General features: G+C 39.0%; 1 protein-coding gene across 1 annotated transcript in view; it reads left to right on the forward strand.

The window, feature by feature from the left end:
• Positions 1-17040, forward strand: part of sox13 (SRY-box transcription factor 13) — an 83955-nt gene that overhangs the window by 37597 nt on the left and 29318 nt on the right. The window contains exons 2-6 of the mRNA XM_088339044.1: positions 7393-7616; positions 9300-9381; positions 10300-10472; positions 12045-12113; positions 15555-15669. Coding sequence (XP_088195170.1) covers positions 7395-7616; positions 9300-9381; positions 10300-10472; positions 12045-12113; positions 15555-15669 — 661 coding nt within the window. The 5' untranslated portion in view covers positions 7393-7394. The remainder of the gene's footprint in view (positions 1-7392; positions 7617-9299; positions 9382-10299; positions 10473-12044; positions 12114-15554; positions 15670-17040) is intronic.

Below are 17040 nucleotides of genomic sequence, written 5' to 3' on the forward strand. Positions count from 1 at the left end.
GGACGCATAGTCTCAAATCAACGTGCGTCCCCGGGACGCAACTTTTTTTGACACGAAATTGTCATTATTAACCGATTACTTTTTTTTAAAACAAAGATTTACCGCACTCCAAACTTTTTGTCAGGCAGATCGGGCAGATGTTGTTTTGGTCTCGCGGTTCCAGTTATCGTCTGCTCGCCGATCTCGAGTTGTGTGGTGAAAAGTCCGTCTCTTTTTAGAGAACCGGCTTTTTCGGCTCAACTCATTCAAGAGAGCCGGATGTTGTATAAAGAAGTTAAGAAAAAAAGGAAGTATAAAAGGAGAAAATGAAAAAAAAGACAGGTTTGTGGTGATCCCTTTTAATCGGTATATTACCAACAATAATTTGATGCAGAAAATGAATTCATAATTTGATGATTAAAACTGAATGAATATATAGATTTTTATTATATATTTGTCACCGATTTACAATTTCAACCTCGATAACACAAAATTTTGGGGACCCATAGATCTCTGTTGGGACCCATAGATTTTTGAGCATGCGAGTCCCCGGGACCCATCACTTTTCACAGCTAAAATGAACACTGCATGAATATTTTTGTTGCCCTTAGTGGATTTTGACTTTAAGAAAGCAAACTGTTAGATGAAAAACAAGTGTCACTACATTTAAGAAGTAACAAAGCCACAATAATCACAGATTAAATTCTGGCTGTGATAAATGAGGAGGCGTGCAACGTACATTTGACACAAATGTTAAGGTCAAATCCGTATTTGCCTGAATTAGATTTATTTTGGGGTGATTTTTAAACTAGGAAAAAGAAACAGTGGAAATACACACTACACAAGCCTTAAGTCCAATGAAGTTGACAACTTTTGTAAAATAACAAAAACACACCAAAAAACAAAAAAAGCTTTCATCCTTGATATCCCATCTAAGACACAGCTTACACGGACTGTTGAGTTAGTTTTGCATCTGCTTCTGACTACCCTCTATTTTGTTGTTGACTCATTGCTTTTGTCCTGTTTTTATTTTAATGTTCAAAATAAGTTTTCATTCTTTCAACATTACAAGTGCCTTAGACACATTGTCCAGCCATTTTGGTTCAAAACACTGCACGAGCGTGTGGCTCACATGTGCATTGTCTGTGATACAAAGACGGCCGTCCTAAATGGACAGCCACGGGCTCTCATCTGTCTCGCGTTCTGATTGGCTACAAACAAGCGCTGTCGGATCTATAAATTGAGACCAATGTGGAAGTAATCTTTTGTTGAAGGCATTGAACAAATTTACCTTGACACATTCCGGGCTGTCAACAAATCAGTAGGTTACTACAATTGTGTGGACATACCAATCAGGGTTGGGTAGGGTTACTTTAACTTGATTACTTTCAATGACTTCTGGATGACTCCAATACCAAATATTCTAATAAAAGACAAAATAAACTAAATATGAATAAAATGATGACTCACAACACGTGGTAAGCTTTCTCTCCTGGCTTTGATCTCTTTGATCTCCGGCAAAACTGACATAAAGTGCGACAGAAACAAAATGAAAATAAATCCAAACATCATTTTTGCCGTTCCATGTATTCCGTTACTCCCCAAGCCTGCACAAAATTTAGTCATTTTATTCATATTTAGTTTCTTTTGTCTTTGGGTGTTGGGGCGCTAATTCCATCCGTTTTGCTTGTTTGTATGTAAATATACATATTACATAATTTAAGAATTAAAGATGAAAGATTTTTGAGTTTTTCCTTGCCCTCTTGTTGGTTCCAGATCAGGGGATGGTGTAAAAATAGTCTGTGTAATAACCTGTGAAGCTCTTTGAGACTCTTTGTGATTAAGGGTTATACAAATCAAAATGGCTTGACTTGACTTGACTTTAGCAGATAGCTGGAACAGTTTCAGAATTCTCTGTTCAAAAGATATTAGCAGGGTTGGGTAGAGTTACTTTAACTTGATTACTTTCAATTACTTTTGGATTACTCCAATACCAAATATGCTAATAAAAGACAAAATAAACTAAATATGAATAAAATGATGACTCACAACACGTCGTAAGCTTTCTCTCCTGGCTTTGATCTCTTTGATCTCTGGCAAAACTAACATAAAATGCGACAGAAACGTGATGAAAATAAATCCAAACAGCTTGCCAACATCATTTTTGCCGTTCCATGTATTCCGTTACTTCCCAAGCCTGCACAAAATTGAGTCATTTGATTCATATTTAGTTTCTTTTGTCTTTTATTAGCATATTTGGTATTGGAGTAATCCAAAAGTAATTGAAAGTAATCCAGTTAAAGTAACCCTACCCAACCCTGATACCAATGCTTTGGATGACACACATAAGCAGTCTCTCAGAGAGAATGTGAACACTACCTGTGATAATCTTAACACATTGTGACGGGGACTCTAAAATAACTTTCAGAGTGGGACAAAGAACGGTGTGTTTTACCAATTTGAGTGTTGCCCTCTCCATGACACATCACAAAACCAGTAGTTCTGCTCAAAGCTCGAGTATGTTATGGGCTTAGCTAAACGCCATTTGGGTTTTTATTACACTTGACCAATGTTCCCTGTAATTTTCCTTACGGGTCTGAGCGTTCACACAAAGTCGGTGAGCAACGCTTGAAACAACAGTGAGCAACCATAATACCAAGTGTGGCAAGATAATTAACTGTCCAAAACTCGAGTTTATACTGTAATAATGAGATAAAATCCAATACCTTTGCATATGGCATATGTATCACTCCCGGCAGATGCTACAGGTCACACAAAACAAAAACAAACAGTTTCTTCCACAGGGCCGTCACCACCCTGAACACACACCGCACAAAAACTGAAACTCTTGCAAACACACGACCTCATACAGATGTCAAATTGTATTCATGCCTATGTTCACTTTGCAAAATGTTGCCTATTCTTGCACTTTCAAATACTGCACTACACATTTCTTGTGTAAATGTGTAAATTATAACCTTTATCTTCTTTGTTCCTTTAAATTGTGTAAATTATAACCTTTATCTTCTTTGTTCCTTTATCTTCTTTGTTTTCTTTTATCCTCGCTGTTAAATGTGAAACTGGAGTGCCACGTCCAATTTCGTTGTCACAATATGTTCATCCCATTTTGTAACAATGACAATAAATGTATATTCTATTCTATTCTAAATGTCGATGCTCTCGCTGGGGTTGCGATTTTGGTCATTCATCAACTGATCAATTATTACACTAATTTAGTATATACTGTAAGCAGGGTTGGGTAGGGTTACTTTAACTGGATTACTTTCAATTACTTTTGGATGACTCCAATACCAAATATGCTAATAAAAGACAAACGAAACTAAATATGAATAAAATGATGACTCACAACACGTGGTAAGCTTTCTCTCCTGGCTTTGATCTCTTTGATCTCCGGCAAAACGAAAATAAAATGCGACAGAAACAAAATGAAAATCAATCCAAACAGCTTTTTGCCGTTCCATGTATTCCGTTACTCCCCAAGCCGGCACAAAATTGAGTCATTTTATTCATATTTAGTTTCTTTTGTCTTTTATTAGCATATTTGGTATTGGAGTCATCCAAAAGTAATTGAAAGTAATCCAGTTAAAGTAACCCTACCCAACCCTCTCCGTAAGTGTCCAACGGTTATACACGAATAAACAAGGTAACTCTTACTGTAGTCTCAATTGTATGCAAAGTAAAGTCTTCTACGCTTATGTATGAAAAATATTTGCCCAAAAACTATTTTTGGGGGCGCCCCATATGATGCGGTGCATAAAATACGGCGGCGCAGTGGTTAGCGCGTGTGTGGCACAGTTCTGAGGTCATGGGTTCAAATCCAGCTACCAACATTCCTGTGCAGAGTTTGCATGTTCTCCCCTTGCTTGCGTGGGTTTCCTCCGGGCACTCCGGTTTCCTCCCACATTCCAAAAACATGCATGTCTGGTTAATTGGCCGATCAAAATTGTCCCTGGGTGTGAATGAGCGAGTTGTCTGTCCCTTTGTGCCCTGCGATTGGCTGGCAACCAGTTCAGGGTGTCCCCTGCCCACTGCCCGAAGATGACTCGGATGGGCTCCACCACCCCCGCGACCAATGTTCCCTCTAATTTTCCACGGGTTTGAGCGTTCACACAAAGTCGGTGAGCAACGCCTGAAACAACAGTGAGCAACCATAATCCCAAGTGTGGCAAGATAATTCATTAGCAAACATGTCCAAAACTCAAATCAAGTACTCATGTACTATTGCAAAGCTTGTAGGGCCTACAAACGTCGTTTGTTCTTACAATTCTTTCACAAGATATCCATTTCTTTTTATTTCCTGACATATTTTGTCGCATAATATTAACATTTTGGGGGGCTTATTGAGTCGGTTGCAAGATACAGAACAGTACGTAATCACATTTTTTAGTGGAAGTACAATGTTGGCAACAAGATTCACTTGATATCATTGGAAATTATTTGAATGCGACACAAACTTTTTCTTCTTTTTTCCGTGTTTTTTTTTCCACTTTTTTTTAAATTCCTTGAAAAAAAATCTCATTGTGTTTATTTTTTCCGAGCTGTTACCTTTTTCTTTTTGTTCTCTATTTACTTTGTTCCTACATTTCTTTCTTTTCTTTTTTTCTGGCTTTTTTCTAAATTTTTCCTTCTTTTTTTCTCTTCCTTATGTTTCTTTTTTCCTCAGCTTTTTACTACTTTTTCCTTTTGATATTTTTTTCTTTTTTGTTCTATTCCCCCCTTCCCTTAAGTCATTTTGTGCATAATTTTACATAATATTTGGTCATGTTGGGATTAAAGAAGCAAAAACAACCTGAAGAGCCATTTAGGACCCAAACGAACCGATTATTTTTAGTGAGCCGAGTCAAAGAAGCCGGTTCTCGACAAACTCTACTGACTTTACTTTTCAACTTTGACTTCAAAATACCGCATTTAAGACACAACGTCAGGGGAACCCGTATATTTATACCTTCATACACTGTAACTTTGACTTAAGTCGCTTCTTAATTAGTCATTTTCAGCCCTCATTTTTGTGCGCCGGCTAGATTTTCTTGTGCGCTGAGAATGTGCAATTGCGCACGTGCACTGCCCGCGACCCTACTGAGGATAAGCGGTGCAGATAATAGAAGATAATGTATAAAATCCGGTGATATTTACGCATCACAGCAGTTCAAAACCAGACCGAAATGCATACTCGCCTACACACATGCAAGCATCAACACAAACACTTGGAATGTACGGAAAAGAATGAAATGAAATGATCTGCATTTTTATAGCGCTTTTCAAGTCAATGACTTCCCAAAGCGCTTTACAGCGTGCTTCCCATTTCCCAATAGCGGCCTTGCAGCCATGTAAGGCGCTAACCTGCTTATTGGGGGTATTAGGGGTTCAGTGTCTTACCCAAGGACACTTCGACATGTAACACGGACGAGCCGGGATTCGAACTGGGATCCCTTGTTCCTAAGACGAGCGCTCTACCTCCTGAGCTACTGCCGCCCCTTTAAGTCTTTTTGTGCATAATTTGACATAATATTTGGTCACGTTGGGATTAAAGAAGCAAAAACAACCTGAAGAGCCATTTAGGACCCAAACAAACCAATTCTTTTTAGTGAGCCGAGTCGAAGAAGCCGGTTCTCGAAAAAGAAAAACAAAGTCAGGTGTGAAACCTCAGATGGTGACAGTCAGGTGGCTTTGCCCATAATCACAGTGAAGGAGCGGTTGTAATCATCATTATGCTTCTGCAGAGTGGTTGCGCTTCACATTTTTCGTCATGTTCCCGAGTCGCTCGGCACATTCCACAGGCATTGTTATCCAGCTTGTTTCCTACGGCCGGAGGCTTTTGTCAGTCTCTCCCCCATTGTCCTCGCTTCCTTTGTTCCCCTGCTTCAACAATAGCTTTTCTCTACCTCTTTATATATATGAGCACTTTTTGCCCTTGTGTGTTCAGTTTGTTTTGTTCTGCTGTCTGCCGTGTTTTTCTTTCACCAGAAGTGGGAAATGTAAACACACGTGCACAAATGGACACTTTCTTAGTCACTGTGGTTGAGTTTTTGTCACTTTGTCCTTGGTTGTTAGTTGCACCCCCCACAGTTTTGTTGCATTTTGTCTTCCTCCTGCAAACAAAAGGCTTTCAGGTTTTCGTAACAAATCCATCAATTAACCTACAGCCTTGACTTTAATGCTGAGTTGAGATACTGCTGTGAAAACTACCACGCATGTTTCAAGTTGCCTGGCTGTCTAGTAGGGGGTGGGGTATATTGGTATTTTTGCTAATGATCTGACACAAGTACCGTAAATTCCGGACGATAGAGCGCACCTGATTATAAGCCGCACCCACCACATTTTAAGAGGAAAACCGAGTTTGTACTTACACAAGCCGCACCTGTATATAAGCCGCATGCGCCCACGATAAAAAAATGTAACACAAACACAAAATTAACCCAAGTCCCGCGATTGAAACTGTATGTCATTCATAAAAGTACACAGTCCAAAAACCACAGCCGGCAAAATGAACGGAAAATGATACCAGTACTTAAGGTTTGATGCAGACCTGCAGAGTCCGGGTCCCGTTGAAAGTAATCCAAGGAAAAAAGTGTATATTTCCAAAGGTAAGGGTGGGAAAAATATATCAAATGAACACATTTACTCACGCAACTCCTTTTTCTTTAACCAACTTTTTACCCCCTCTTCTTTCCTTGTCTGTCCCTCACCTTTAGCGGTTCCCACTTAAACTCGGCACCCCGCGTTTGTTCCGCCCATTTTTCGTTCACCCGTGCAAAACATATCAGAATAAGTGTCTAAAATAAATACAAATAAATACATTACAAAAATATACAGTTGCAAATACATATTATACATGAGTTGCACATATTTACAAAGAAAGACTGTACACAGAGAGAGTTTTCAAAGCTTTAATAATAATAATATAGCTTTGACAGGGCAGTTAATGGTAGCAACACTCGAGCGCCGCTAGCGGCCGTTAGAAAAATGACATAAATTGGCCTTATCACTGAATAAGCCGTAGGGTTGAAAGTTGGGGAAAAAAGTAGCTGCTTATAGTCCGGAATTTACGGTACTTATGTTCTATGAAATATGTTTTTTTATATACTGCTTGAATTTCATGTTCCTTATCATTTGATGCGCCTTGTATATGACTAACATGATTATAGTGATAGTTAAAATGGGAACATTGTATGGATCTCAAGACGATCCAAGTACTCGCTCAGTATTGATAATATTGACATTTGGATGGATCCGCCCACCCGTACTGTCTAGCTCTATAACTAAGGAATTAATGGGAAAGCAATTAATATATTTATGATGCCATTATCTAATTACATTGAAGACATCAAAGTGTGAATGAATCATAAGCCTTTTCACACCCAATGACAGATAAGTATGTGTGTTGTCTCAAAGGAATGGTTGAGCCCAGCCCTCCAGCGCTGCACCTCCTCCAAACCGGTGTGGACGTTAACATGACATGCATTGGTGTCAAAGTGGAGGAGGAGGACATCAGCAGAGGACCCACACTCATCACCAACACGGACCCTACACTCAAGATGTCTCCCTCTCGTGAATGGGTAGGGAATCAACCGCTGGCTGCACCCCGGCTGACTCCGCCGCTATCAATTTCACCTTTGGTAAGAGCAAACTACAACTTATTTATTGTTGTATGTTCTCTTAGTGGCCAACTTTAAATATTTGTCGTAGTATCTCGAAAGTGTCCCATACGATACCATCAGGGTTGGGTAGGGTTACTTTAACTTGATTACTTTCAATTACTTCTGGATTACTCCAATACCAAATATGCTAATAAAAGACAAAAGAAACTAAATATGAATAAAATGATGACTCACAAAACGTGGTAAGCTTTCTCTCCTGGCTTTGATCTCTTTAATCTCCGGCAAAACTAACATAAAATGCGACAGAAACAAAATGAAAATAAATCCAAACAGCTTTTTGCCGTTCCGTGTATTCCGTTACTCCCCAAGCCTGCACAAAATTGAGTCATTTTATTCATATTTAGTTTATTTTGTCTTTTATTAGCATATTTGGTATTGAAGTAATCCATAACTAATTGAAAGTAATCAAGTTAAAGTAACCCTACCAAACCCTGCATACCATACACCCAAATATTAGTCTTGTGTGATATATATATATATATATATATATATATATATATATATATATATATATATATATTAGGGCTGGGAATCGATTAGAATAAATTAACTAATTAGTCTCAGTTTTGAAATAAATTGTCATCACGAAGTCTTGACTTCTGCCGAGAGAGCTAACTGTGGTCATTGTGGTTGCTGTTTACGTTCCACCAAATGCTAACATTAGCATAGCGCTAAATCTCCTATCAATAAACAGCAGCTTGCACACCCCAACGGAGCTTTTATTGTCGCCGGCGACTTTAATCAGGCATGATTAAGGACTGTACTTCCCAAATTCATTCAATACGTGGACTGAGCAATTAGGGAAAAAAACACTGGACAGTTTGTACAGTAAGATCAAACATCTAGTTGGATCCGGCCATCTCTGCCTGTCCCTCACCCCCCTATACACTCCCCTTCGGAGGAAAACAAAGCCTGCAACAAGGACAGTATAAACATCTTCTTTGTTCCTTTATCTTCTTTGTTATCCTTATCCTCACTGTAAACCGTGGAACTGGAGTGCCACGTCCAATTTCGTTGTCACAATATATTCAACCCATGTAACAATGACAATAAAGGTATATTCTATTCTAACATACAAACTCCACACAGGAGGTTCAATCTCATGACCTCAGAACTGTGCCGCACATGTGCTAACCACTGCTCCGCCATGCTGCCCATATATGTGTGTATTTAACAATACAGCGACATCTAGTGGTCAAATAATACTCCCTTTAATTGACAGATAAAGGAGCTCCTAAAACGAAACACAAATAAGTGCCAAGTGTGGCTAAAGCTAAAATGTAACTAATGTTACTAAACTAGATTTCCCATCCCTGCCAGTAATAATTTACTCAATTGAAATCTTGACAATTAAAGAAGAATGTAAAATGTACACTATTTGCCAGACAGACACTTTTCAAATACTGTTTACAATTGTTGCCAAGCAGACATTTTGGAGCGCAATTTGTAGTACTGTGTGTATGCTACATAAATCTCGAACAAAGCGCTATCAGTGGCAGGAAATGTGACTAGCATACTAGGGAAATTGTATCAAAACACCACCATCTGGATTTTGAGGCACATTTATTCATAGACAATCATTTATCAAATTTGAAATGCGTTAAATGCTTTGTTGAAGACATGTGGTTGTTTTTGTTTTAGAAGCATTCCCCGGGAAAAGAGTTGCCACATTTAGAGAGTCAAGCGACGCTTAAGGATCTACCAACTGGAAAGTCCAAGGAAGGTTAGTCTGACTATCTTGAATTAAAAAAAAAAAAGTGAGTTTCCTTCAATAGTGTCAGACTACAGTTGGGAAATTTCTGCACATCTCACAACAATTACCGTAAATTCTGGACTATAGAGGGCACCTGATTATAAGCCACACCCACTACATTTTAAGAGGAAAACCGATTTTGTACATACACAAGCCGCACCTGTATATAAGCCGCATGCGCCCACATTTAAACATGTAACACAAACAAAATTAACCCAAACCCGACTTCAAGTCCCGCGATTGAAAATAAATGTCCTTCATTAAAGTCCACAGTCCAAAAATCACAGCCGGCAAAATGAACGGAAAATGAAACCGGTACTTAAGGTTTGATGCAGACCTGCACAGTCCGGGTCCCGTTGAAAGTAATCCTAGGATAAAGTGTTTATTTCCAAAGGTAAGGGTGGGAAAAATATATCAGATGAACACATTTACTCACGCAACTCCTTTTTCTTGAACCAACTTTTTACCCCCTCTTCTTTCCTTGTCTGTCCCTCACCTTTCGCGGTCCCCAACTTAAACTCGGCATCCCGCGTTTGTTCCGCCCCTCATTTTTCGTTCACCCGTGCAAAACATATCAGAATAAGTGTCTAAAATAAATACAAATAAATACATTACAAAAATATACAGTTGCAAATAGATATTGTACACGGGTTACACATATTTACAAAGAAAGACGGTACACCGAGAGAGTTTTCAAAGCTTTAATAATAATAATACAGCTTTGACAGGGCAGTTAATGGTAGCAACACTCGAGCGCCGCTGGCGGCCGTTAGAAAAATGACATAAATTGGCCGCATCACTGAATAAGCCGCAGGGTTGAAAGTTAGGGAAAAAAGTAGCGGCTTATAGTCCGGAATTTACGGTAACTGTTTTCAAATAAATCAACAGGCAACCCAGAGTCTCTGGCAGAAAAGGAGCTCCAATTGTTGATGATGATAAACCAACTGAGTGGATTACGGGAACAGCTGCTAGGTGCCCACTCTGAGCAAAGGAGCATGGCTGCTTTGCTTCTGGAAAAACAGCAGCAGCAAATGGAGTTGGCCCGGCAACAGCAAGAACAGGTAGCGTACCACCTATTCATTGTCATTGGTATTTGTTTTCCTCTTTGTAGCCATTGTCCCAATACTTTTGGATGTACGTACAGTGGAACCTGGGTTTTCGAACGCGTCTCAGTTCGAACAAATCGGAGTCCGACCAAAAATTTAGAGAAATTCTTGCTTCGCTGTTCGGTCAAAAAATCGGAGTTCGAACGCCGGTAATGCGTGAGTGCGTACGCTAGGGTGCCATGCTGAGCGGCGTACGGGTGTAGATGGCTCTTTTCATGACCGACTGTTATCGCGTGCGGACGTGCTTCGTTTTGCTTTCGCTTTGAATATAGGTGTACCAAGTGTTTTAGCCCCTAATTATGCCTCCGAAGAAAGTCAGTGCAAGCAGCAGAGTTGCTACAGGTGAAAAAGGAAAAGTAGTGCGTACAACTATTGCATTTAAGAAAGAAATAATAGCAAAATATGAAGGGGATGTGCGAGTGTCTGATCTTGCCTGCGCCTTTTGCTGACCATCACAAAGGTAAGAAATCCTATTGATAATTCTTTTCTTTATCCTTTTTTTTAATTTTTACACGTTCATGTTAGCGTAATCTTTCGTACGGAAGATTACGATAACGCGAACGTACGATTAGCCTGGGTTAGTGTTGAACATACAAGGTAAACATTCAGGGTGCTGGAACTGAGCCCAACATTCAGGGTGTTAGAACGGAGCCCCCTTTCCAATGAACCGCTCACCACTTGTTGTGGAGACCCGGGTGCTAAATGACTTGTAAACGACCTGATTTTTATTTTTACATGTTCATGTTAGTGTAAGCTTTCATAAGGAAGATTACGATAACGCGGACGTACGATTAGCCTGGGTTAGCTTTATGTTAACGTTGAACATTCAAGGTAAACATTCAGGGTGCTGGAACAGAGCCCCCTTTCCAATGAACCGCTCACCACCTGTTGTGGAGACCCGGGTGCTAAATGACTTGTAAACAACCTGATTTTTTAATTTTTACACGTTCATGTTAGCGTAATCTTTCGTACGGAAGATTACGATAACGCGAATGTACGATTAGCCTGGGTTAGTGTTGAACATACAAGGTAAACATTCAGGGTGCTGGAACGGAGCCCCCTTTCCAATGAACCGCTCACCACTTGTTGTGGAGACCCGGATGCTAAATGACTTGTAAACGACCTGATTTTTTTATTTTTACACGTTCATGTAAGCGTAATCTTTCGTACTGAAGATTAGGATAACGCGAAGGTACGATTAGCCTGGGTTAGCTTTATGTTTACGTTAAACATTCAAGGTAAACATTCAGGGTGTTGGAACGGATTAAAACGATTTACATTATTTTTAATGGGAAAAATGATTTCGGTGATCGAACAAATCGGTTTTCGAACCGGGTTTGGAACGGATTATGGTCGAGAACCGAGGTTCCACTGTATATGTTTGGCAGGGTAAGTGCTTTCCCACAGGCCGAGCACCTGATTAAGATCCTGATCCCGTTCGTCCTGTGCACACTAGTCTCTGTGTGAAACATACAATGCGATATGTGTGTTTATGTGTGCGCAACAATCACATGTATTGTGTCCCAGATTGCGAAACAACAACAGCAGCTGATCCAGCAGCAGCACAAGATCAACCTTCTTCAGCAGCAAATTCAGGTCAGTTAGAATACACATGCACACAAAGAAATGCACACACGGACACACACACATTTACGAGTAAAAATAATGGAACTGATGACTGCTTTTAGTAGCAACGTGACATTCTACTCTAAAAGGTTGGCCAAAAATATTTGTTTTTAATGCCTTAACAGCCCATTAACAATTGGTTTCGCTACACATTAACTCCTTCCTTGTAGGACGTCAGTGTTCCCAAAATTTTCAATCAGCATCGGGTTGCAATAACTTTTTTTTTTTTATGCAAAATGGATTTGGTCCACAATCAGTGTTCCCATTAAGCTGCACTGCTCGCACATTCTCAGCGCACAAGAAAATCTAGCCAGCGCACTAGGGTCCTAAATGGCTCTTCAGGTTGTTTTTGCTTCTTTAATCCCAACATGACCAAATATTATGTAAAATTATGCACAAAATGACTTAAAGGAAGGGGGGAATAGAACAAAAAAGAAAAAAATACCAAAATGAAAAAGTAGTGAAAAGCTGAGAAAAAAGAAAGAGAAAAAAAGGAGGAAATATTTAGAAAAAAGCCAGAAAAAAAGAAGAGAAAGAAATGTAGGAAAAAAGTAAATAGAGAACAAAAAAAAAAGGAACAGCTCGGAAAAAATAAACACAAAGAGATTTTTTTTAAAGGAATTTAAAAAAAAGTTGAAAAAAAACACGGAAAAAAGAAGAAAAAGTTTGTGTTGCATTCAAATAACTTCCAATGACATCAAGTGAATCTTGTTGCCAAGATTGTACTTCCACTAAAATATGTGATTAAGTAAAGTTCTGTATCTTACAACCGACTCAATAAGCCCCCAAAAATGTTAGTATTATGCGACAAAATATGTCAGGAAATAAAAAGAAATGGAAATCTTGTGAAAGAATTGTAAGAACAAACGACGTTTGTAGGCCGTACAACCTTTGCAATAGTACATGAGTCGATTCGTTCAAAAGAGAAAAATAATTTTGCATTGCCGGAAACTCAGCAAAATGTAGCTAAGTTTTGGACATGTTTGATAAGTACCGTATTTTCCGCACTATAAGGCGCACCTAAAAGTCTTAATTTTTTTCAAAAGCTGACCATGCGCCTTATAATACAGTGCGCCTTATATATGGCTCAACATTAAATCACAAGGTCTCGCAACTTACGCAACAGCCGCCGACTCGATTTTCCCCCGAACGTGGAGTAGTCCGCGGTGTATGCTGGGATTTATATACCGGCGTTTCATTGGCTAACCAATGTGTCAATCATCATTTGAATCGATCACTATTGGCTAAAGTTATTCGGAGCCTCGGATTGGCTAGAGCGCCAAAACAAACCCTGCAATTGGCTGAGTTTAGCAATGGCGTAGCAAGCTTGCTAAAGTACACCATAAAGAAACATGTTTTATTAGTCTGTATTTGCAACTAATTTACTCTCCTGGATTTACCTCACTCACGGTTGTAAGAAGACCATGATTGCGTATCATTATTGAACGTGAGAACTTAGGTGAGCTATGCGGCTTTACATTTTCCCGGTATCTTGTTTTAGAATGATCTTGATGTTGCTGTGATGAGTTGAGTGAATTCAACTCAATTCCAAGTGTTTATTGTCATATGCACAGTAAAGTTGCGAGCGAAAAAGAAAATAGAAACTAAGGAATGGTTGGCATTTCTTGAATCCCAAGACTTTAACCTTCCGAATGATGGAACGATGCATTTGAGTGACATCGTACGGACACCGCATCCGTACGTGTTTTCGACACGTATTTGCGTCTTTGCAAGCTTTGGGAATGTTAAGGGGGTAATATGTTGGACTGAACTATCTGACTGTTTTGTCGACGTTCCCATTGTAGCGCCTTATAATCCGGTGCGCCTTATCTATGGAAGATATAGGACCAAAAACTATTTTTTGGGGGTGCGCCCTATAACCCGGTGCGCCCTATAGTGCGGAAAATACGGTAATTATCTTGCCACACTTGGGATTATGGTTGCTCACTGTTGTTTCAAGCGTTGCTCACCGACTTTGTGTGAACGCTCAGACCCGTTCAAAATTACAGGGAACATTGTCCACAATCCATCAATTTGATCTTAAGAAATAGAATCCATCTGTATCAGGAATGTTTATATTTTACATTACACCATCCATGGTTTATATATTTCTAGATATCAATATTTCGACTCAAGTATTTATAGAAAGAAAATTAAATTATGTTATAAAGAGTAAAATAAAAAAATCTTAAAATATAGCCTTTTGTAGCAGGGGCCTTAAAATTAATATAAGTTTAGTTTCTATGAGTTCTATTTTTTTCTATTTTGGGGGGGGTAGCTCAGGAGGTAGAGCGCTCGTCTTGGGATTACGGGATCCCAGTTCGAATCACGGCTCGTCCGTGTTACATGTCGAAGTGTCCTTGGGTAAGACACTGAACCCCCAATACCCCCAATAAGCAGGTTAGCGCCTTACATGGCTGCAAGGCCGCTATTGGGAAATGTGAAGCACATTGTAAAGCGCTTTGGGAAGTCATTGACTTGAAAAGCGCTATATAAATGCAGATCATTTCATTTCTATAATTTAAATTTCAATTCCAAAAAACGTCCAGTGATCCTTAATTTATCGCAGGGGTTATGCCCCAATAAGAACATGTGATAGGCAGAATTCGTGTAGTAGATATCTTTGTTTTTCAACAATTATTACACAATTAAATATTCTATTATACACTGAAAACATGATTGAACCCTTTTTACAGCGCCGAGCAAAAAAAACTGCTGCATACATTTTTTTATACATTAATAACTATTGTATAACCAGGGTTGGGTAGGGTTACTTGAACTGGATTACTTTCAATGACTTTTGGATGACTCCAATACCAAATATATTGATAAAATAAACTAAATATGAATAAAATGATGACTCACAACACGTGGTCCTGGCTTTGATCTCTTGGATCTCCGGCAAAACTGACATAAAATGCGACAGAAACAAAATGAAAATAAATTCTAACAGCTTGCCAACATCATTTTTGCCGTTCCATGTATTCTGTTACTCCCCAAGCCTGCACAAAATTTAGTAACTCTATTCATATATAGTTTATTTTTTCTTTTATTAGCATATTTGGTATTGGAGCCATCCAAAAGTCATTGAAAGTAATCCAGTTCAAGTAACCCTACCCAACCCTGTGTATAACCTTCAAAAAAATAACAAGCGAGAGACTGTTTAGTTCGCAATACAGATCACGATGCACGATGTGAAAAGTAAACCGAGTTATAGCAAGTTATAAATAGACTGCAGTACCTTTTTTGTCCTATTGAAAACGCGAAAAATGTTTCCGAACCCACTATTTCATTTTTTTAATTTTCAGCGCATGGTGATCAGGTTGAAATGCCCCTTCGAAACTAACATTTTGTATTGCCCGGATGTCATTTTGGGTTCTTGTGGTTAATCTATGTGTGATTTGTCACCAGCAGGTCAACATGCCCTACGTGATGATCCCCGCTTTCCATCCCAACGCACAGAATCTTTCAGTCCCCTCTGACCCTCAAATGAGTTTACCGTTGCAACCAATCCCTTGCAAGCCTGGTGAGTTATCAAAGTGATAGTTGTCAATTAAGTGATTAAATCTTTCATGTTCACTTTTAAAAATTTAAGGAAAATAAGCGAATGTGTAACTTAACTAACCCTTGAATTAAATGTACCGTAAATTCCGGACTATAGAGCGCACCTGATTATAAGCCGCACCCACCACATTTTAAGAGGAAAACCGATTTTGTACACACACGAGCCGCACCTGTATATAAGCCGCATGCGCCCATATTTAAACATGTAACACAAACACAAAATTAGCCCAAACCCGACTTCAAGTCCCGCGATTGAAACTAAATGTCCTTCATTGAATTCCACGGTCCAAAAATCACAGCCGGCAAAATGAACGGAAAATGATACCGGTACTTATGGTTCGATGCAGACCTGCAGAGTCCGGGTCCCGTTGAAAGTAATCCAAGGAAAAAAGTGTATATTTCCAAAGGTAAGGGTGGGAAAAATATATCAGATGAACTCATTTACTCACACAACTCCTTTTTCTTGAACCAACTTTTTACCCCCTCTTCTTTCCTTGTTTGTCCCTCACCTTTAGCGGTCCCCACTTAAACTCGGCACCGCGCGTTTGTTCCGCCCCTCATTTTTCGTTCACCCGTGCAAAACATATCAGAATAAGTGTCTAAAATAAATACAAATAAATACATTTCAAAAATATACAGTTGCAAATACATATTATACATGGGTTACACATATTTACAAAGAAAGACGGTACATCGAGAGAGTTTTCAAAGCTTTATTAATAATAATATAGCTTTCCTCCCAAACGGACATAAATTAGCCGCATCACTAAATAAGCCGCAGGGTTGAAAGTTAGGGAAAAAAGTAGCGGCTTATAGTCCGGAATTTACGGTAGTTTTACTTTTTATTGTAGACGGAAGTATGTGTTATAATATTTTGAAGAATGTTTTGTCAAATAGGTTGAATAAAGTTCATTCTATCTTCATTTTAATCCCAACACTTTTTTTTCGATGATCACCTTTTTTTTAAAATAAAATAATGTTTCTTCGTAGGAAAGCATTGCGCAAGCGTAGTGGTTATAGGCTAAAATGATTACCTAACCAAATTGCTCAGGACTTGGAGCAGAAAGTACAGTGGAACCTCGGTTCTCGACCATAATCCGTTCCAGAATCCTGTTCGAAAACCGATTTGTTCGATCACCGAAATAATTTTTCCTGTTAGAGATAATGTAAATCGTTTTAATCCGTTCCAACACCTTGAATGTTTACCTTGAATGTTTAACGTAAACTTAAAGCTAACCCAGGCTAATCGTACGTTCGCATTATCGTAATCTTCCGTACGAAAGATTACGCTAACATGAACGTGTAAAGATAAAAAAAAGGATAAAGAAAATAA

This window comes from Urocampus carinirostris, chromosome 6, assembly GCF_059441175.1.
Source record: "Urocampus carinirostris isolate Australia breed hairy pipefish chromosome 6, RoL_Ucar_1.0, whole genome shotgun sequence".
Taxonomy (NCBI): Eukaryota; Metazoa; Chordata; class Actinopteri; order Syngnathiformes; family Syngnathidae; genus Urocampus; species Urocampus carinirostris.